The 22,143-nt window shown below is 41.9% G+C and overlaps 2 protein-coding genes across 4 annotated transcripts in view; one reads left to right on the top strand and one right to left on the bottom strand.

Annotated features, from left to right (window-relative positions):
- Positions 1-5,650: 5,650 nt before the first annotated feature.
- ddit3 (DNA-damage-inducible transcript 3) lies at positions 5,651-10,523 on the top strand. Its single transcript, XM_084063649.1, has 4 exons — positions 5,651-5,789; positions 7,546-7,608; positions 8,174-8,382; positions 8,620-10,523. The coding sequence occupies exons 3-4, from the start codon at positions 8,227-8,229 to the stop codon at positions 9,424-9,426; spliced, it is 963 nt and encodes a 320-aa protein (XP_083919775.1). The 5' UTR covers positions 5,651-5,789; positions 7,546-7,608; positions 8,174-8,226; the 3' UTR covers positions 9,427-10,523.
- Positions 10,524-10,636: 113 nt separating this feature from the next.
- Positions 10,637-22,143, bottom strand: part of mars1 (methionyl-tRNA synthetase 1) — a 29,302-nt gene continuing 17,795 nt past the window's right edge. Inside the window, exons 14-22 of one of the 3 annotated variants that reach the window (XM_084062633.1) lie at positions 20,248-20,365; positions 19,543-19,756; positions 16,419-16,550; positions 15,659-15,763; positions 14,573-14,768; positions 12,962-13,033; positions 12,379-12,414; positions 11,863-11,982; positions 10,637-11,240 (exon numbers count right to left, since the gene is read on the bottom strand). In XM_084062633.1, coding sequence (XP_083918759.1) covers positions 11,091-11,240; positions 11,863-11,982; positions 12,379-12,414; positions 12,962-13,033; positions 14,573-14,768; positions 15,659-15,763; positions 16,419-16,550; positions 19,543-19,756; positions 20,248-20,365 — 1,143 coding nt within the window. In that variant the 3' untranslated portion in view covers positions 10,637-11,090. Of the gene's footprint in view, positions 11,241-11,862; positions 11,983-12,044; positions 12,268-12,345; positions 12,415-12,961; positions 13,034-14,572; positions 14,769-15,658; positions 15,764-16,418; positions 16,551-19,542; positions 19,757-20,247; positions 20,366-22,143 lie in introns of those variants that run through there. The other 2 variants (XM_084062634.1, XM_084062635.1) reach the window with 2 other exon arrangements.

Below are 22,143 nucleotides of genomic sequence, written 5' to 3'. Positions count from 1 at the left end.
AACTTCCACAACCCACCTGACACCAAAAGAAACTAAAAGGGCACTAAAAAAAAACATTCCTCAGATTCCTGAGTGGTGTCTGGTTTTAGCGACAAAGCCGGACAGCAGATGGAGGCATGAAATCAGGCGCTGAGTCATCGAGTCATGCCATGACCCCTCAATTAAATTCTTAAAGACCCCCAGAGGCAGATGAATGGCTGACTGGCAGGTGGAGTGAAGCGTTAACTTGTTAGCACACATTTTAAAATATAAAACATCAGAGTAGAATATCATAATTAACACACTACTCCTTTTATTATGAGACCGTGGCTGCCAGCCAGGCACAGATAGACGAGAGACAAAGGCCTGATTCTGAGATTACTAGCTTGGCCGAGTCAAGGGGATACACCACTATTGCTGACCCTGCATTTTACTATCCTGAGTGTCCATGTAACCACATTAACACTGGCTTCCCTATTTTGGGCATGTCTATGCAAACATTTTCAAAAATGTTCAAAACATTTCAACATTTTCTAAAACAAATATATATAGCCTATTGAAAATAGCAGATCTGTTATTTTCTCTTTTCGTTGAACATATTATATACTGTATATATAGGGCAGGGGTGGGCAATGAATCAATCATTTATTATGAATAATACAAGTAACATCAATTCTGACTGGGTAGAAAGTTTTTTTGCACATCAAACAATAATAATGGTTGTTTTTGATTAACTCAATTGATCTTCTAAATACTGTACTGTAGCTCAATCTGATCACCTGGTTGATCAAAAATAGGTGGTTTGCCCTCCCCTGATATAGGGCTTAAGTGGTTACATTAACACAGGATTTTACTGTGGGTAGATCAGTTCCCTCTGCAACAGCTACGGGATACCGTGTACTGCTAAAGTGTAACAATATTACAGCACAGGGAATCTAGCCAATAGCCAAATCACACTATTAAAAGGCTTATGTCCACAGATTTAATTTCAGAAGAGAATAAGGGTACAGCATAGGTCTAAACATCCCTTTAAACTTTCCATGAGTGTCTGTGACCTGGTCAGCAGGGACAGTCGCTGCAGCCACCTTGTACAGCAGCAAGCTTGGCTACAACAGATACCGTAGTTATATCCAGGCTCTTCCAGTTGAATGGGGAATACCCCAGATGAGCTCAGAGATATTTTGTGTATACAGTATGATCATGTCTGCCTATTTTGGTGGTTTAAACTGGACAACCCCTACTCCCCCATCTGTCAGAAGGCCACATTTTCCACAGTATATCTGACCGGGACTTGCCACAAGGTCATTAAGTCCAAATGTTTGATAAACCACCAAATATTTAACTCATCATTTATTAACCTAAAATCAGTGCCCAATTAGAATTAATTAATTAATTAATGTCAGGATGCAAAATGAAACATATGAGATTTAGCAAGTGAAATTAAACAAAACACGTTCTTAAAAGGGACTTTTTCCTAACAAAGAAAATGTCTACTGAGTTGTATCAGCATTTTACAATGAATTCACGGCTGCAGCAGCATCATGACACTGCTGGTGTGATTTCAGCATTAGTATGTGTACCTGGATAACTATCAAAACACACCCAGTTTCCCATGTGAGAGACACAGAGTAGGTACCTTCTTTACCAGCCTGCCAGGCAAACAGGAATTCCCCGTTCATGTCCTCTGACTGTCCCTCTCCTCTGCCTCCCCAACACCCAACTCACACTCCTTGGCCAAGGGAGGTATTTAGGCTTTACACCTCTTCAGACAGGAATACTCAGCTTCAGTGGGCCTGAGCAGCGAGGAAGCTGAGGGGAGTGTCGCTACTTATATACCCTGGTTCTGGTTCTGGTTCTGGTTCAGGTAGGGGAAACCTCGGAGGAGGGGAGGACAAGGATGGAGGTAGAACCTGGAATCTCTGTCTCGCTGACAGTGATATCCCACTATTCAGACAGACTGCTCAACGCTCTTATCCTCTCATTTTGTTTTTTGCCCATTTTATTTTTCTTCAGTTTCCATCTTTGAGTCAGATTTTATATAAAATGGCAATTAAAAGTCTTACAATTGGGATAAACTGTTTATATTGTTCTATGAGGCCAAGTAATCAATATACAATTTACCAAACTAATGCAATGCTTTACTGATTTCAAACTACTGAGTGGATTATGATGTTGATTACTAATTTATGCAAGAACTTCCAACATTCCACAACCTTAACAACAGCAACAACAACAAGTGAGGTCAGAATAAGTTCAGAACAAGGAGAAAGAAGAGGTCCTGTACCTCCCAGTATGACAGGTTTCCTCAATGGCCTTGGACAGGTGAAGTGCTTGTCACAACGAGAGAGAGGAAGAGAGAGAGCGGAGGCAGAAGTTAGTAGGGTGGATTCGGTTGTGGGGCAGACTGAGGACCAGGAGCGAATGAACGAAGGGAAGAGGGCGAAGAAGGGGGTGAGGCGAGAGAGAAAGAGAGGGAGGGACAGGAGGTGCAGAAGGGTTAACAGACTAATAAGATTAAGGAGTACATCTCCCAGAGCGCCAAACATAGCCAACAACAAGTGGATAAGGCATGTAACTGTTAAAACAGTATTTCGAGAAGTATGATTAGGTGGTTAGCAACGCACGCACGCACGCACGCACGCACACACACGCACACGTACACACGCACGCACACGTACACACACACACACACACACACACACACACACACACACACACACACACACACACACACACACACACACACACACACACACACACACACACACACACACACACACACACACATAAATGTAAACTTTATGTGTGTGAAAGGAGAGTGCCACTGCATACGAGTCAGAAAAAATATTTGTGGGAGACAGATTTGCAATATTGTCCTCAACAGATTTGAAAAATTGGGAAATTAGACTAATGTGACAGCATTGTGGGCAACGGTGCACAAAAGCATTATGCCAAAATATTGTTGACATAACTGCGCGCACAAATGTTGGCAATAAAACAAAACAAAAATGAATAGCATTTCATGAATAAAGCGCAATTAATGTGCATGGGAAAATGTCTCCCACAGAACCTCCCAAAATGCAGATTCCATCTCACAAAATGAGAGCCCAGTTTTGAAAACTCCTCAGACAGCTGTGGATGAGGCTGTGGGTCTCTGTCTGTCTCTGCTGGTTGCCAGGAACCTTGGGGTAGGGTCCGAGAGGAGCAGGGGAAACACACTAACACAGTGCATCATCACTATATCAACAGCTGTATCACTTGGTCTTGGGTGATAGAGGGGAAAGATTCCGACAGCTGGTACAATGTGTGTGTGTGTGTGTGTGTGTGTGTGTGTGTGTGTGTGTGTGTGTGTGTGTGTGTGTGTGTGTGTGTGTGTGTGTGTGTGTGTGTGTGTGTGTGTAGTGATTATTTGGGCAGGGCAGGGGGGCTTTGACCAAGGGCACAGGACATTAAGAGGAAGAACTGTTAGTTGTAGGAAATTCTCCAGTCTTATTCTGCCTGAAAAACAAAAGTAAATAATAGTCTGCAGTTGATTTAAGCAGTAATCACTCTAAACAGTGATTAAATGTTTATATTTTGGTTCCAAATTCGTCCACTACACTCACACCCATTCTGAATCAGCGGCACTGCGGCAAAGCGCACACAAAAATCTGACTGTTCTCTAAATGGTAATCAATGTATTTTTTTAAATAAATATTTAAGTCATAACAAGGCTGGCAACATTTATTTAGAGAATAATTAAGGATTCAAGATTGTGTTACATCAACTGCGGATATGTCATTGTGTATGATGCAAGAGCATCAGTGTATAGTGGCTCTACTGTTACAATGATCAATGGGTGTAGATAAATGACATTAAAGACAGAGCACTTGTTTACATTCCGTCAGTGAGTGAGAGTTTTTGACCCCAATCAATTCAGAAAGTGATAAAAGACAAAAAGATCATCATGTGTTATCAAATAACGTACTTTGAGAATTACTTTATCGGTTCTTTTTTATGCATTTCCCTCAAAAAGAGCATCAATTCTAAAACAACCACTGGACCATCAGGGACCATGATCATCATCACACATTAAAAACACTACACACAGCCAGGCAACCTACTTCTGATGGTTGTAAACAATGTTTTATAATGAATACAAGGCGGCAGACGACGGGACTGGCAAAATAAACAGACAGAGGGGTGGTGTTGGGTGGGGTGTTGGTGGTGCTGGTGCTGGTGGTGTGTGTGTGTGTGTGTGGGGTGGGGGGGGGGGGGGGGTAGAGAAAGTATGCTGCTGAACTACTCAGCAACAGACCCTCAAGTCGTGACGCGTCGACGGTGCTTCCTTCAGCAGGGTCCTAGAGACAGTGTTTCTAAGGTTTCTATTCGCTACTTGCGCTGTTGCTATGTAGGCTGAGCGCATGTTTGAGCACCGTGCACCGCCGTGCATTTAAAAAACACTTGTGTGCTGAGTTTGGGATTAGGATAAGTGTCAAAAAGGGTTACGGAGATTAAAAACGGTCTGTTCTGGGGGGGGGGGGGGGAGTGGCTAAGATTTTAAAAAGAAAAAGAAAAGAAAGAAAAGTATTATTTTGTCATGTTTAATCATGGAAATTCAAAACAAAGTTAAATGACACAAAAGAAAATAAGGATCTCACGGTTCTAAATAAATACATAAAAACAAATGAGATGAAATGCAAGTTTTGATCCCAGGCTAATTGAAATGACTGTGTTTCATCATCAACACTGAATACATTGATAAGAAGGCATCAGAATAGCGGAGTGTTGATGATGGAAAGGAAACACCCCGCTGGAAGTGGCGCTTTGATATCTCTGTATGTCTGAGGGTAATTAAATGCCGTTGCCTTGTTTTTTTAAGGGGGTGCATAAATAACCCACAAATAAATTATAAGGCCTATAATTGTCCCCCTGGCAATAGGTTATATGGCCCGTTTAAAAGCCTTTTTTAGATTTACTAGAGGTTAATTTTAAACAAATGAACCTGCCGTGAGAATAGCTGACTTTTTTCAATGCCAAGGCCGACTTTGAGATATACTCTTTACTTGAAAACAGGTGTATAAAACTAAATGGAAATCATTTTTAAAATGAGGAAAATAAAATATAGGCTATTATAATATTCAGGGCGGCTAATTGAGATCTGTATTTAACTTTCTCGCAATAATAAAACAAATTGTTCAAGAAAATGTATTGTCCAAGTGGAACAAACATTTCTTCGACATAATAAAGAAATCCATGCATATAAAGTATTATTTTTAGATTTTTTTTTCTTCTTTTCTTTTTTTGTTAGAGCCAACACTGTTTAATAAAACATGTTCTGATTCTGCTGGTGTTATCCCCGACTAGAAATTGGTTGCCAAGCATTGCATCATTCCTTTCATGTGACTCCCATACGCCCCAAATTCGTCCTGGCCGTCTTATGACTGCATCACATTGACTGGCCATACAAACTACACAGCCACAACCACTAGCCCCGCCCACGGGGCCCGCCTACCCACCCAAAGCGCGCTTACCCATTGGATGTCACCAAGCAAAAGATCTCACCCGCGCGCTTGCAATTGGCGGGTCCGCGCGCCAGTCTGCAGTCACTTCCACGACTCTCGGTTAGGTTGTCTCTCCCTGTGCCTTCCCCACAGTAGTTCGGTTGGCCGCTCCCTTATATAAAGACGGCCGGGAGTTTCCGAAAAATCACATTCAGCCACAAAGACTGAACAATGGTTAACATGAGCTATCACCAATCCTTACTAAAATATTATCTACATTCTCCGAATCATAGACAGTCGAGAAGGCGAACGAATAAAAGAAAAAGGGTAAGTGAATATATTACTATTTCTGTGACAGCTGTCAAGTGTTTTGTTGGGACTGTTGGGTCTTTTTTCCAGTGAGGCGCTGCCTAGCTGTGCATTAGGAAAAGTATCTTCATGTTTTTGGCACCTGTCCCACGTCCATTTTTAGAATACAGTTGTCCACATCACTCATATGTACAGTACAGTGTGTGTTTTATTACCTTTTGTCTCTCCGGGCTGCGCGTCTGCTGCTCTGCTGACGGATAGTTGCCATGCGACGAGTTTGGAGAAGTTTGCAGACACTTTTTTTTTTAGAGGAGTAGATCGTTCAGCAGCTGTCAGTCAGTCCTGTCACACACAGACACGTCCACGTTTATTGTGACATATCATTATTGATGACATCTGCCTTATGCGTTACCACTATGAAGTCATTGTTTATAGCAGTGGTTCTCAGACCTTTTAGTTTTCAAGGACCTGAAAAAGTGCCAGTAACAGGTTTTAATTTGATCCAGATTATTTTGACAACCGTACAGGTTGACTTCTTTGAGCACAATGAAGGAACTCAACGACTTTGTTTTCACTGTGGAATTCCTGACACGTTTTTGCAAACCTGTTTCACTGAAGACCAGACCTTGTTGGTTATTTTCATTACAGTCTGAACGCTCCCTTTTGTTTCGCCCATCATCATCCTCCTCCTCCTGCTGGACTTCGGTTCCATGACGTCATTGTCTTCTTGGCTAAAGCCGAATTTATGCGCCGTAGTACGACGGTGTCGCTTGCCGAAAAGAGCAGATCTACAAAGCTCATGCAGGAGTGGATAATCTGTTGTTTTTTTTCTGGCCAGCGACACGCCCCTCCTCGCGCGATGGAGTATAAACAGTGGACATGAACTCAAGCCACCTCTGACCGATAGTCAAATATATATTAATTACACATTATTAATTGATCAATGTATTATTGATGTCATGTGAAGAAGTAGCAGCCGTGTGTTGCTCCTGGAGACTTAAATACACGTGATGTTGAAAAAGAGGATTTTTGTTAAAAATGCAACTTTGACATTAATAAAACTATACCAGTAACAGTCCATCCTTTTGTAGTTAGGGTGTGCTTTTGTTTTATCCTCCTGTTATGTCTCCAAAAAGAAAGAAAGGGCGGAAGAAAAACAAATTCACTATCGTTGTTTTCAAGGATCATTGTCTTACAACAGGTTGGCTGCATTTAATGCAATGTGCAAAAGGAGGCAATCGATAATTTAAACTGGCATTAACGATTGATCAGAGATGTGACCCCCGGATGCATCAGCATCTAGATTTACCCAAGGCTTTGAGCGACTTGTTTATCGATCTTATCCTATACCGTGTGTGTGTGTGTGTGTGTGTGTGTGTGTGTGTGTGTGTGTGTGTGTGTGTGTGTGTGTGTGTGTGTGTGTGTGTGTGTGTGTGTGTGTGTGTGTGTGTGAGGCATTGTAGAAAGCAGGGGGCGCAGTAGAGAACATCCCTCCTTTGTTTACATGAAACATCAATGACCTGATTTATTTTATTGTCCATCTCCATACCCATTTATCAACTGGGTTCCTTGCGGAGTTAAATTTTATATTGTTAATCTCCCCTGAATTGTCAAGTATTGAATTGCCTTTTTTCCATCCGAGGCTTGTGCTGTATTTGTGCAAATCATCATTTTCATTCTGAAATCTCAGCAAATTTCGGAGTCATATCACACAAGAAATATTTGATAAAAAACACAGCTCATTAATTTAATGATGTATTTTTCTGTCTTCTAGAATTGTTGGGACAAATTATCTCCAACAACAATTTGGCAGACTTGATTAAGAGACTTTCTAAAGGTGAATTTATTTTCTTCTTCAAAATGTTTCCATTCTGTTACATGCATTCAACATTTACTTAATCTATTCCTTTTCAACTTGAAATGTTTGGAAGTAACTGATTTCTTCATTGTGTGCATGTTCTTTTTGTTCATTTGTAATTCTGTTATCAGCTATATTAGTGCAGTACAGTCATTTGCTCACTTAGTGTCACTGTTCTGCCATTTCACAAACAAGCGGATCACACACACACACTACTATTCTTTACTTTGACTGGTCCAGCTTGAGGTTTCTTTCTTAAAGTTAAATAACTCTCCAGGAAAAAGGCCGTTCACAGTATTCTCACCACTATGCATACAATCGTTAATCACCACACCACATACAACCCTATATGTAGCTGCAGTACAGGAGATATACTGAACAAGGTGGAGTTATAATAATGATATGTCAATCAACTAATATGATGACGCTCTCATCCCTCTCTCCCTCCCTCCCTCCCTCCCTCTGCCATCTTTCTCTCTATCTCTCTCTCTCTCGCTCTCTCACTCAACCACTCTGCTTTACCGACGCTCGCCCGCCCACTCAGGTCCAGTGTGAACCGTGTGGCCGAGTATCTGTGCGTTGTGACTGAGTGGCGAGATGACTGCCGAGTGGCTACACCTGCCCCCGCCGTACCCTCCTGGCGTGGGGCCGTTGTGTGGTGCAGAGTTAGAGGCGTGGTATGAGGACCTGCAGGATATTCTGGGCTCCGACGCGGGTGGGGCAAAGCTTACGCGGGCCCCCCCATGCACCGAGGTCAGTAGTTTGGTTGAGTGGCCAACGCATAGTCAAACCTTTATGATGCATTCATCTTTTGATCTCATCCTGCATGACCTAAAATCCGGCCATTTACTTTTTAACTTTTATTTTTATTTTTTTTAAGTGAAGAAGAAATAATTGCTGTGTGACGTGTATTTGACATTTAATGTGACATTTTGAAACAGTTATGGTTTTGACATTTTCTACATTTTCCTTTATATGTCTTGTTTGTAGAAAGAACCTGAGTTCCTGGATGTGCTGGAGAGTTGTTCTCTGACGTGGCTAACGGACGGCGGCCAGACGTGGGGCGAGGGTGTCCAGAGGGTGACGGAGGAGGTCCACACCACCCAGACTCTCCATCACAACTCGTCGTCGTCTTCCTCCTCGTCTTCCTCCTTGTCTTCCTCTTCGAGTCCGGCCGCCACCGAGGAGAGGCGGGCGGAGGGCGAGGGCAGGAGAGAGGGCGAAGGTTCCGGAGGCAGCGGTGACCTGCTGCCGCCGGAGTTCTTCGAGTTGCTGAGCGAGGGAGGCGTGGGGACGGTGGACGCCAGTGGAGCGGTGGTCAGCGGCGCTTATCATCATCATCCTCACCAACACCAGCAACCTCAACATCACCACCACCACCACCAGCCCCCCCAGCCGGCGTCTCCCTCGGCCAGCGAGGAAGAGCTGCCCTACGTTCCCGGTTCTCCCTCCAGCTCCTCATCCGCCTCCCAGTCTCCGTCTCGGAACTGCTCGTCGCCCTCCTCGCCCGTGTCCTCTCCCTCCGCCTACCCGTCTTCCCGCCTGGGGAAGCGTAAGAGGAGCACCAGCGGCGGCGGAGCCGTCCTGTCCTCGTTCGCTTCGTCCGGGCCGCGCTCCTCCTCGTCGCCCTCGTCCGCCAAGAAGAGCCGGAAGGAGAGGGAGCAGGAGAACGAGAGGAAGGTGCACGAGTTGACCGAGCAGAATGAGCGTCTGAAAGCGGAGATCGAGAGGCTCGGGGAGGAGGTACAGAGGACGCGCCGAGCCCTGATTGAGAGACTAGTCAATACCAGGAAATGAGAGTGTGGGTGGAGGAAGGAGGAGCGGTGAGAGAAAGAGAGGACATGTCCTAAAGAATTGGTACCGGCAGTGATGGGGGGAGGTGGAACGTGGTGGCCATGAAATGCCTGTAGATAAGGAGCGATGAATAACCAAAAAAGTTTTGTAGGTTTTTGTTTTCCTGACAGGAGAAGACAGATAATCAGAGCAGAAAAGTGAGAGAGGTTGAGAGAATGAAGAAAGGAATGATGAAAGTTAAGACAAGAAAAGCCACAGCGACAAGGAGCTGCAGCGGCATTGCGGCAAGCATAACAGAAAGAGACACTGCATGTAAAGGCAAACTGAAGAAAGGAAAGCTTGGAGGGCAAATCAAACAGTGCCTCTGATGAGCGGTTTTTAAAATGTAACATTTTAGAATCCCGTTGAAGAACAAAAGCATTGTTAAATGTAGCGTTTGGAGCATTCAGTGATTTGAACATAGGGCAGAAAGGAAAGTTGAACTGAACGTAGAGAGAGCATTTCATCGTCACCCTTCCATCCCACCATCTTGCACTAAATTATAATAACCGCGTTGGCGTTATATTTAAGGGCTGCAAATGGCTAGCGGTGATTTCTGCCCCCCAATTCATGGAGAGTTAAGGAGCTCAGGAAAAAAAGTTTGAAAGTGCCCAGTACAGTGAGTGTGAGTATGAAAGAATGACCTACTTCAGGAGCGAAATGACAATTTCTTAGCGTTCTTTTTGTATAACTCATAGCTTGTGTGTATGTGCATTTAGAGATGACTAGAACCCGCCTATTCTTTCTATGCTGACCTTTTTCTATCAAAATGGATCTTTGCAGTAAATTATATATTCAATATCTACTGTTCTACTCTGATACTATTTTTATATAATCCTGTATAATATCCAGTTGTACTGTAACAGCCAGTACTGTAATATATCAATGTATATCCTGTAGTCTAAACGCATTACTTCGTCTTTGTATACACAAAAATGTGTGAACCATACATTAGGATAACATGCATGGCCTTTTCCCATCAACTGCATAAACATTGTATTTAACCATGACATTACGTTTGTTATTTACTGTAGTTCTCAAATTTGCAATAAAATAAATATTGGGAAATTCTGTTTCTTGTGATGCTCATTTGATTGCTGCTTGTATATAAATGAAGAAACATTTTGGGGTGGGAAAAAAAAGGTTCAACAAAAAATCGAAAGAAAACACATGCTTTGATTTGATGACTTTATTTTCCTGGTCCGACAGGATTTTTGTAGGAAAGGCATAAGAATAATTTTCCAAGGGTATAAAAAAACAACTTAACACACCATCCAACGCTAATATCGGCACGCAGACTTGATCACAGAGAGTATAAAATCAGGTTCTTTTGGTGAAGGGATTTGCAAACCCCCCCCCCCCCCCCCATTCTCTAGATGTATTAATTTGACTCTCTGTCTGTTTTTGTTCCCCCATCGGCCTATCCAGCAGTTCATTAGTCCTCAGTGTCAATACCACATTGTCTCAGATCCTGTCACGGCTTTGCCTTAAGCTAATACCCTCATCTCTCTTAGTGTACGTCTTGTTCACATTCTCCAGTATGATACCTAAAACCTTCAATGTAACATTAATAGTTTTCCCTTGGGCTGACTAACCTCTTCGGGTGCTTTTAAATTCTCTTTAATATCTCACTTCTTCTTGCCCTTCTGCTGTGCCGGTTCAGGGCTCTTGCCCTCTGCCAAAGCCAGCTGTTTCTTTAGGTCCAGTAGTATGGCCACCTCCGCTGTGAGCACGGCCTTCTCTGCCTTTTGGGCCTTCAGCACTCGCACCTTGTCCCCCTGCAATAGATAACACGATTATGAAACTCTTGACGACAGAGAGAGATCAAAACTTGAAACACAGCCTGACATTAAAAAGGAGGCTGACAAAGTTCTTCCTTATCTGGTTAGTGATTAACTGAGGGAGCCGCCGTCGAACGAATCGCCAAATGGCGGAGCTGATCAGTAAACCGATCAAAGTCCGGTGATTGGTTCCAAGCTTTACATTTTCGCGATTCAACCTTTTTAGGAATTATTTCAGCTTCTGACAAAAAGGCTGTTACCTCTTTGGTGTCCAAAATAATAATTTCCAATTACAAACAAAAAAAATAATGAAATTAAAATAAAAAATAAAAAGCAATATGTAAAAAATTAGAATGGAAGCCACTGTATAATATAAAATACAATTAATGAATGCTTTCAAATACATACCCTTTACAGTATCTCATAGGTTGTCGAACACAGCGGGTTTGACATAACGTACATGGAGCAGACCACTTTGAAGCGCATTTCGAGTATCAAATTCAGCAATAATGTTTTTATGGACAAAAAAAATGTTTTACCGTTGGAGTGGACATACAGTACTTTTGTCAAGTCAATTATTTAAGGACTAGCTAAGCATGCCACCAGCCAGGGGTCTCACCTGTTGGGCCACAGCCTCTGTGAGCTGCTTGGCTCTCTCTGGGTCGCCACCGTTCACCGCCGCCACTGTGGCAGTAGTGACCGGGGCTGGCGCAGCCTCCGCGGCGTTCTGTGGCTTTGTCTGCGGGTGGAAATGAACATACAATGATATTCAGTTCGAAAAACGTATTTATAAAAGCTATTGTTTTCCCCCTAAGATATTGTGCATTTCATTTTCAAATGATAATCATTCATCACGACAATGGCGATGAGATTCTTGAGTCGTGACTGTATGAACTGACGCAATCGCAGGTGGAAAACGGGATGAGTGAAATGCGTTGTAAATTTACCAGCGTTAGGTGAAATGAAGCCACTAATGTTAGTGCATGTGGAGGTTAATGAACAACAACAGTAGCACTAAAGTGGGCTTTTCACACACACACACACACACACACACACACACACACACACACACACACACACACACACACACACACACACACACACACACACACACACACACACACAAACATACAACCTTGGATGCCTTCTTTACAGGGGGCTCATCCTCAGGCTAGAGGCAAGAAGGGTTGAGGAGAAAGTTTACATCGACACCAAGGTGTTGGATGTACAGATTTTTTTTCCTATAGCACAGGGGTTCCCAAACTATTTCAGCTCGAGACCCAAAAGAGAAATTTGGTGTCTCCCCTGGATCGAAACTTAAAAATACGTTATGAATTAAAAAACACCAAAAAACATGAATGATAATATTTGGGGAAGAAATTATAGCAAAAAAAAAAAGTACAAAAAAAGGGTTATTAACGGGTCTCTGACCCATTTTGGGTCACAGCACTATGTTTGGGAAACACTGCTCTAGCACGATTGCATGATACTTCATTTACATTTTCATGGTTTGCTTTCCCTTTCATTTTACCAGACAGACACTTTAAATTACAATAAATTGACTTATTGACAGCCTGTGGCTCATGGCTAAGATGGTTTAACCGTCACGGTATATCCTTATTATATTTATTTCATTATTCAGAAATAGTCAACTTTCATCTTATCAACCCTGACTGAGAACCCTACGCATGCCATTGTGCATTATTAATGTCAAATACCTGCTGTCCACCAAATCTCTTCTTCAAAGCCTCAATCTGGTCTGCCTCTAGTTTCTGGAACAAAGGACTGACCTGGGGAGATAAATATTAAATTATATTTTAAACAATAAGTTGCAAAAAAATAATAATGATATTTTAAACAGAATATTAAAAACAACAAGATCTAACAACATTAGTACAGTTGAGAATGACACGGAGGGCCGTCACACAACTGACTAACTAACTACAGGCTCCATGTTCCTCTTGGAACAAAGAGGATCAACATTGTAGGCAGTATTCTGTATAAGTGTGCATGGGAATCGCTCAGTAGGGATAGAAATTTTGTCCGATAACCAATTAATTGCATGGTCAAATCGATTGATACCGATACTGCAATACAAGCTTCCAGTAGGGTTTACCTTACACCTGTTATTATACAGTTAACTGTGATTATGGGTGCAGATGCAGAGAAAACTGTAGATTCTTATTACCTGATTTATTAGGCCTACTGATGCACATATTAGTTAAAATAACTTAAATGTAGTTAAGATGTAACATTTATTTGTACTTAACATCTTTTCAACTTGTTTGCTTTTATTTGTTCTACAGTCAGACCCTTTTGAAAGCTTCCCCAGAGGACCCTAATTGAACCTGCAGCCTTCAATCATCACATGATTTTTCAGCTTCACATTTATATATAAATACTATAAAATGAAATGCTGGCTAAAGAATATCAGGATAGCCAATATTGCCTTTTTAAGGCTGATACCGATATCATGAACGATTCATCGTGTCATGGCAGTTGACAATGGAGGTTGATATGTGTAACGTGTTGTGAGAAGAGATGACTTGCACGTGACCTTCTTGATATGGCAGCAGATTGTGCGAAGAGGACAAAATCATTCTGACGCTGTCCTAAAGAGCCAAACTGCTGTGCAGTAACCATATTATTTGACGTATTTCTTTGTCTCAAAGATCAAATCGCCTATCATGATTTTGGGGGATAAACATTTACCTTGAGAACAGATATACAATTAGAGCAATAACACTTATATACCGACGACACATTTGGCTGGCCAATTGAAACTTTAAAGCTTTTTTCAGTTTGATTCTTTGGGTAGTTATTGCACTTTGGCTTCCTAGGGCAGAACAAACGAACAAACGACACAAGCTGTTCCTCTTTCTGGAGATCTCACTCACAGTAGAACAGAGCACATGTCAACAGTCTGATGGAGAAAGGTGTCACCACAAAGACCAGTCACCACAATTTAGGCCCGGAGTGACAAATGGCCTGAGAGAAACTCCATGTGCCGCGACTGTCTCCCAAGACCTAACGGCTAGGATATCGTGTACGTGAGAGACAGTGTGTGTGTGTGTGTGTGCTTCCTCTAGCGGAATGTATTGATTTACCACCCTGCCATTCCAAAATGTTTACACAAATGTTATTTTTTTATCTTTACAAAATAGCAGATCTACAAGCTCGAACTAGCAGATCAGCTATTTTCAAACATCCAAAAAATTAACCACATAATCGGGTAATAACCCTGCAAGTGTAAACACAATGCAGATGCTGCTGTTTAAGTGTGTGTGTGTGTGTGTGTGTGTGTGTGAGCGTGTTAGGGCCATACTCACAGTGCCAATGCGGTGGCCAGCAGCCAGGGTACAGACGAAGCTGCCTGCACCTTTCAGAATAGTGTTGAAGCACTCCCGAGGGGCATCGAACTGATCTCTGATGGTTTGGCTGACCGTCGGCATGTATGGCAACATCATCACAGACAGCAAGCACGCAATATTCACAGACACACCGGTCACTGTGCCTGCACGTTGCCTGCAGACGCCCAGAGAGAGACATCAATTGATCATATCTTAAATTAGACAAATTTCAAATGTTTTTTTTTTCTCCTTCTAATTGGACAGAAATGACAGCTTGATGCTCATTATTTTTGACGTGCCCAACTAATATAGGAACTTCACGTTTTTCTTATTGAGATTGTATTATCCCCCCCCACCCTGCTCATTTCCCACATTTACCAATCCCGAGCGAAAGCACTGACATTCATGAATATTTCTCTGTATTTCAACAGAGGACGGCTGAGTCTTCTGTGTTATAACGGAGAGTGAGAATTGCACATGCAATCTGGGTGACAGTTCACAAACTGCAACACTTAGAAATTTGTAAGATACAGATCGTCGCTGTCGGGCAGAAACCTTGTATCTCCGTATTTCAACTTTGTATGTTTTTTCCCCCCGTAAATTAATGCCCTACTTTGACATACAAGAGTCACGTGAAAGCAGCAAAAATAGCCGATCTACAAGCTCGCAACGCATCGGTTATTTTCAGAAATTGAAAAAACGTTGAAAGTGGTGGGCGGGCGGCTGTGGGTTTTATGAATATTGCACCAATCAAAATTAAGAACAAATAAATAATAATATATATATAATAATAATTATAATAATAACAATAAATAACTTATTATTAAGGTTACATTTATTGGTGTGTGCCAATGAAAAAAATGGAAATGTGAGCCCTCCATTGATTTGAAATTTGGGATGCTTTACCTTTTGGGGATTTTTTTTCATTACTTTTTTTGATAAATGAATAATAACTACAATCGATCCATTGGAACACAGACTATTTAGTCCATTTCCTGAAAAGTAACGATTTTGGACATACAAGGTTTCCACCCGACAGCGGGAAGACAGACGAGGCTGGCTCACCTGTCAGTGTCTCCTCCCTTGATCTTCTTCCACGGCTCGTTGACCTGGATGTACTGGTTGCCATGGCGAGAGATGTTGAGGATGTGTTTCAAAGCGTCACGAATTCTGGTGGAAAACACATCAAGACAATGAGATGAGATGATAAAGCTGACTTTATAGTTTGCAATGTACATTAGCACCAGAAATGTGTACAGTACATATACATGCAGCCACAACAAACAGTATCAGACTCAAGCTTAGCTCAAATAACCCATTGAAGACCTGAGGCCGATTCTACAAATGTCTTCTAAATCCGCTTTTCTGAAAAACTTATGTTGCTATATCAGTGGTTCTCAAACGTTTTCATGTCAAGGACCCCCACAATTATATGCATTTGGCCACGGACCCGCATCTCAAAAATATTTTGTTCCAGGGACCGACAGAAGCAAATATTTGAGTTAAGAATGTTTGCTTTAAAAAAAAAAAGCCCATAGCTATTTTAGAACCAATGTGCTACTGTATATATACTGTATATAGCTAAAATGAAATTACACTTTATTTTCTCATTTTATATCGTATTTCATACTAGTCATGTCACACAGTAAAAATAGCCGATCTACAAGTTCCCATTGCTATTTCTTTCAACATTTTTAAGATTTTTTCCAAACGACATGCCTAAAGAGGGACGGCAGGTTCAAAGTGGTTACTAAAAGTTGAACCGATTTCAGTGCTTCACTGCTTGTTCTGACCAGAGTGACTGAAGTGATGGGATGGGTCTTACTTGACTTTGTCCATGAGCTGGATGTACTGGCGCAGCTCCCAGCCCACCTGGGCCAGGAGCTTCTTGTCCTCCTGCTGCAGGTCCATCACAGGCACACAGCCCTCGAAGAACTTACTGACAAACATCCCTGCTCTGGAACACAGGCATTCAAGCAGAAATTAAACACGTCTCACGACTGAAACGTTTTGTTGGGGACAGAAGTGTCAACATTTCATTTTCACTTTCTCACGCACGCACACGCACACGCACACACACACACACACACACACACACACACACACACACACACACACACACACACACACACACACACACACACAACTATATTGTGTGTGAATAAAATTATGATGTTTTGGTATTATCGTTCAAAACCTCTAAACCTATGTTTCTGCTGTTCAACATACTGCCAACCAGTTGAAGAAATCACAGATTGAGACTTTAACCTCAATTTCCAAGAGCATTAGGGTTTATGAAAGATGAACATGTATTCTACTGCATTCAAATACTCTTTAATCTTAAAATAACTTTAATATCTATTATTATTACTGTAGGACCTGACTTTTTACAGTAACCAGCCACATAGGTAAGGGTTAAAGTAGTCTCGCGTAGCCAGACAACTATTCCACAATCTCCGAATGCTATAGTCTGGAACTACACCTCCCAAAGTCCGAGGCAGGAAGCTGTCGTTCGTCATTTCCGTTCACAAAAATATTCTTTTAAATATCTTCACACTTTATTTATAATTTCCATTTATAATAAGCTGCAAGCTATATATGCTTAAATTATTTGTATTTATATTAGGACAAATTTGCGCAACTGTAAAAGCAGAACGGAAGCGGGGAGGTGGCGTCACATCCGCTTTCCCACTTAATCATTTTCAGAGCTTCCGTGCACCAGACTGTATGACCGGAAGCATTTGGAAAATTGTGGGAGGCAACAGTCTGGCCACGCGGTTAGAGGGTTATGTCTGATTTATACTTGGTCGTGCACTGGAAGCAGCCCATCTACAACCTCACAAGATGTTGGACCAGGCTCAGTTGGGGGTAGAGGTGTTTTGACAAGGAAAAGCACAGAGAAGAGAGAAAGCGAGAGCTAAGTGGTGAGAGGGAAGGGCTCGTTACTTGACTTGCTAATTGTTGATCAATTATGGATCACGCTGCCAGATGTAATGTAGCGCTATGCCGCTGTAAACTCAAACATCACAGCAAGGAAGCTCCTCATAGTGTGAGCTCCTTGTCACCTCTACAACCATTATTTTCCCTCTGTTGTCAACTTTGGAACAGAGTCACTAGTTCAACTGATGCAATAAAACTAATCTATATTTTATACATTTCTGTGCCTGTGTGGAAAGTCTGATAGACTAAACAGCATACACTGTACATGAATGTAACATTTCAGTTGATCTATTAGTGAAGATGGAGTTTGTCTCTGATTCTCATCATAAATTACTGAATCACTTTGCCGAGTTATTCATTCTGAAAATACCAACTCTGCAAATTGTTTTCAGTTAAAGTAGATGGACAGTTTCAAGCTGACTTAGTGAATCAAAGAGGGAAGACAGAGAATCTTTTGCCATTTGAAAACATGCTTTGCCAGCCGTTTGTTTCTGAGAGGGGCCGTAAAAAAATAATGACTTAAAAAATAGACAAAGAAAGAAAATAACAGATCTAAAAGCTCACAACGTATCACAGCATTACACATTGTGAGCTTGTATATCAGCTATTTTTGGTGAGCGAAGGGACCTTACGGTTCCCAGAACGTAAGACCTTAAGACAGTAAACCAGGCTGGTCACTCGGATGGTCACTTGGATAAAAGCAATGTCTCCTAGACGACCCCTGGATTGTATATACATACTGCATGAAGACTTCTATGTGGAATGTAACTAACGATACAGTAATTAAGGGTTTGGGTTATTTTTCTGCAAGTGAGTACACTCCACCTCCAACACCTAAGGCAGGATGCACTATACAAGATTATTTTTTTATTTTTTATTTTTTTGAACCAATTAAGCATCAAAGTTGCCGTTCCATACCAATTTTTAAGATCAAGGTATTCTGAAAAAAGACTGCTCAGAAAATCTTTGATGTAGGATTTCACCCTGATCTTTAAAACTCATCTGAGGCAGTGTAATTGGGGCTAAATTACACCATCCCAAACAAATGCAGAAAATTAGGTAGAGCATCACTTGTCTGTTGCTGTCATTGACTTTCCCACAAGAACTTGGCTCTTGAAAACTTTGCCAAATGGACTAGACGTCAGATTGCATTTTATTTTTTGTTTCCCCAAAGACATTTTGCTAATCGTTATTTCAACGATCCTCCCCCCTCCTTATGCCTAATCTAGGCTCGCGTCAAACGATGGCGTCGTGGAAAATAGCAGATCTAAAAGCTCTAATCGAATCGCATTCGCAAGTCAGTGTGCTTATAAATCAGCTATTTTCATCCAGTGACGCTGTTGTACGATAAAGTATAAATCTGGCTATATTCTGCACATTCCCCATTGCTGCTAAAGAGATTTGACCATTCCTGCTGTAAGAGGTTTTATTTATAATACCTGCCATTCTTACCTGTTCTTTAAACTTTATTTCTATCTCATTTATATATATTTTTTTACATAAAGTAAGATAATTCGGGGAACCGATTGCCGAGTGGTTAAGGCGCAAATAAACCAAAGAGTTTATTTGAACTGTTTGGTTGTTACTATATGTCTATGAACTGAATACCAAGGACCTCAATGGAAACAAGACCGCAAAGACTTTTTTGGACGGACCTTTTAGACAAAGTATTATAAATGTAATTGTGATGTTTACATTTTTTTTGCCTAATAAAATATTCAATCAATCAAAGCATACCACATATAGGCTAGCCTGCCATGGCCAGACTAATATCACTGTGTTGTTTATCTTTAGCTCTGGCAGATTCGTCTGGTTTCCAGGCTACAAACCCAGTAGGCTCCGATGCAGCCTGACAGCAAGTCTCGAGTTCGATTCCCAAACCCAACGGACCATTGCGGTGTGTCACTCCCTGACTCTCTCCACATTTCCTGTACACTGTTCAATCGAAATAAAGAAAGAAAAGCCCCCATCCAAAAAATAAGATATAAAAAAGATAATTCCTGCCCAACCTGTTGACGAAGTTTCCCAGGTTATTAAGCAGCTCAGAGTTGGTCTTGGTAGCCATGTCGGCCCAGGAGAAGGCAGAGTCCTGGCCCTCTGGACGGACATACAGCAGGTAGAACCGCCACACGTCTGAGGGGATGCCGGTGTCCTTCGCCATGTCTCCGAACACGCCCACGCCACGGCTCTTAGAGAACTTGGTATCTTCATAGTTCAGATACTCTGGGAGGAGAATATGGGATGAAATGTTTACAGCGCAAAGTTCAACCTACTCCCAAAGCCATCTCCTATTCCCAGTTTTCCACGTTGTGTTAAGACTAACCACTTGAACCCTCGTGTTAATTAATGGACCTGAGTTGCAACTATACTTGGACCGCTTTTTACACCAAACCCCTTTAACAAAAATAGCCAAAGATTTTCTGCTATTTATGACAAACGTTCCCCCCAGAATATGGATGGCTGGGGTTCAAGTGGTTAAAAGCCAGTGAATATTAGCTACATCTCTATTATCTTTATACAGGAGTTCAAGTCCAAAACCATTGCTTTTTTATTATTGTTTTAAAAAACAATAAAAAAAAACATGAAAAGCTGAAATATGGAGATGCAAGGTTTCTGCCCCGACAGCAACGAAATCAAACAATCCCTAGATACTACCTTAGTTTTTCCTCACATACCAGTCAATCAAGACAGTAAAATGAAGCCAAATGAGTTACCAGTGGCGACGAGGTGGTTGACCAGGGTGTAGTTGTCCTGAGCTCCCAGCAGGGAGCATGGGAACACCACGCTGTGAAACGGAACATTGTCTTTGGCCATGAAGTTGTACAGCTCCACCTGGTGGGCAGAGAGACGCAACTGCACGGTGAGGATGACATCATATTAGATCATGGTGAGATCATCCAGTTCAAAGGGGACTTATCTGCGCTCTCCAAACCCCCCTATCCAGCTTTCCCTCTATCTGCACTGTGTATATAGGCCAACACACGCTTGCTATCTGTACTTCTGACACACACACACTTGCATGTGTACACACACAAATCATTGATCCCAGATTACAGGAGTCTTGGGGTTTTAGCGAGACAGCAAAGAGAGCGAGAGATGAGATGACTCAGTGTGTGAAGTACAGTTTGGTTGAGAGAACAAATGCTTGAAGAGGTCTTTTTATTTTATTTATGGAGCTTAAGTACTTTCTGACTTTGCACTCTCATAATATCTAGGCATGTGGAAAGCTTGGATCTGTTAAAAAACTAAGACTAAACAATCGACCGTAACCCTTCGAACATTCTGTCTTTAGTCCTATTTCAAAATCTGTTAACCGCTTACGCCCTACGGTATACACTTCATTGTATGATTAATGCCTCGTGATGAAACGGGTTGAATTTGGAGATGTTACTTGCGCTATAATAAAATAAAATAAAACGCCTATAATGACAGGTTGAAAATAGTTTAAGAATTTTTTCTTAAATATTGGCACATACTGGCATCAGACCCGGGTCCACCCGGATATTGGCAGGGCCTTCGAAACATTGTCTAGATTTTTGCTACAAGGGCAGCTAATCTAAGACATTATCTTGTGAAATCTGACCTTCCAAACAGAACAACCCACTTGTTGTATCTACCCAGTGGTAACTTCCTCTGTCACAATTGTATACATGTCACTCTTTAATAAAGAGCAAAGCAGTATTTCTTCCCACCCCCTGACTGGTAAGGACATCAAGGTTAAAGGTACAACCACATGTTGTACCAAATGCAGTGTGTGATTACTAAAACTAGTCCGTCGCTGGCCTACTCGGGGCCTTACTAGTCAGGAACGATGCAAGTCCCCAACCCATTGTGCAATACTTCCATTATCTGATGTACTCGTTGTGCCCGTGGTCAGCCCCACATGCACTGTATTTTGCTGCACACCGCCGCTTTTGTTCGCGTCTTCACCCATGAAGAAAACTGCTCCCGTACTTTCTGTTCCATTGCACATGTTGCCTCTTATATTGGCAACGCGTGACAAAATAAAATTGCCACTCCGCACCGCAAACCCCCAGGTCATGTTGGACACACACGCCAAGTTGAGGCCGGCGCCCGAGTTATGCCCGGGACATACAGACATACATGTACATGTTTTGTGAATTAATAGATGTAAGATGTTTAGTGGGCATAAAATAAGGGGAATTGCAAACTAGAATCCGAGCTGAGATGAAACAACAGATTGAACAAGAACAGCAACAGATGGAACATCATCAAATTATTGAAGAACCCTCTGAATCATATCCCTTTGGGTTACGGGAATGTTGTCACGTGTAAACAACTCTTTTGCAAGTTGTTTTTACTGGCAACCAAGAGGCAAAATACTACACAGTGCACCTTTACAATAATCCAACATCAGACACATTTTCAACACAAGGAAAAGGATGAAAGTGCAAATTCAAGAAAGAAAAAAGGTGTTCTTGCCATCGGCGAGGTATCTCTGGTGTGTTCCAGGGCCCCTGTCTAAGTCTCAGCCCTCTGAATCATTCAGGTTCCCCCCGACCTGACGGCGCCCGGCCAGAACACTGTTGCTGTTGTTGGTGAGTTCTTCTAACTTTTTTTTTGCCAGTATGCACCCTGAAGGGCACAGT

Source organism: Gymnoscopelus microlampas (genome assembly GCF_963454915.1).
Source record: "Gymnoscopelus microlampas genome assembly, chromosome: 7".
In the NCBI taxonomy this organism is placed as follows: Eukaryota; Metazoa; Chordata; class Actinopteri; order Myctophiformes; family Myctophidae; genus Gymnoscopelus; species Gymnoscopelus microlampas.
This window is presented reverse-complemented; position numbering and strand designations above follow the sequence as displayed.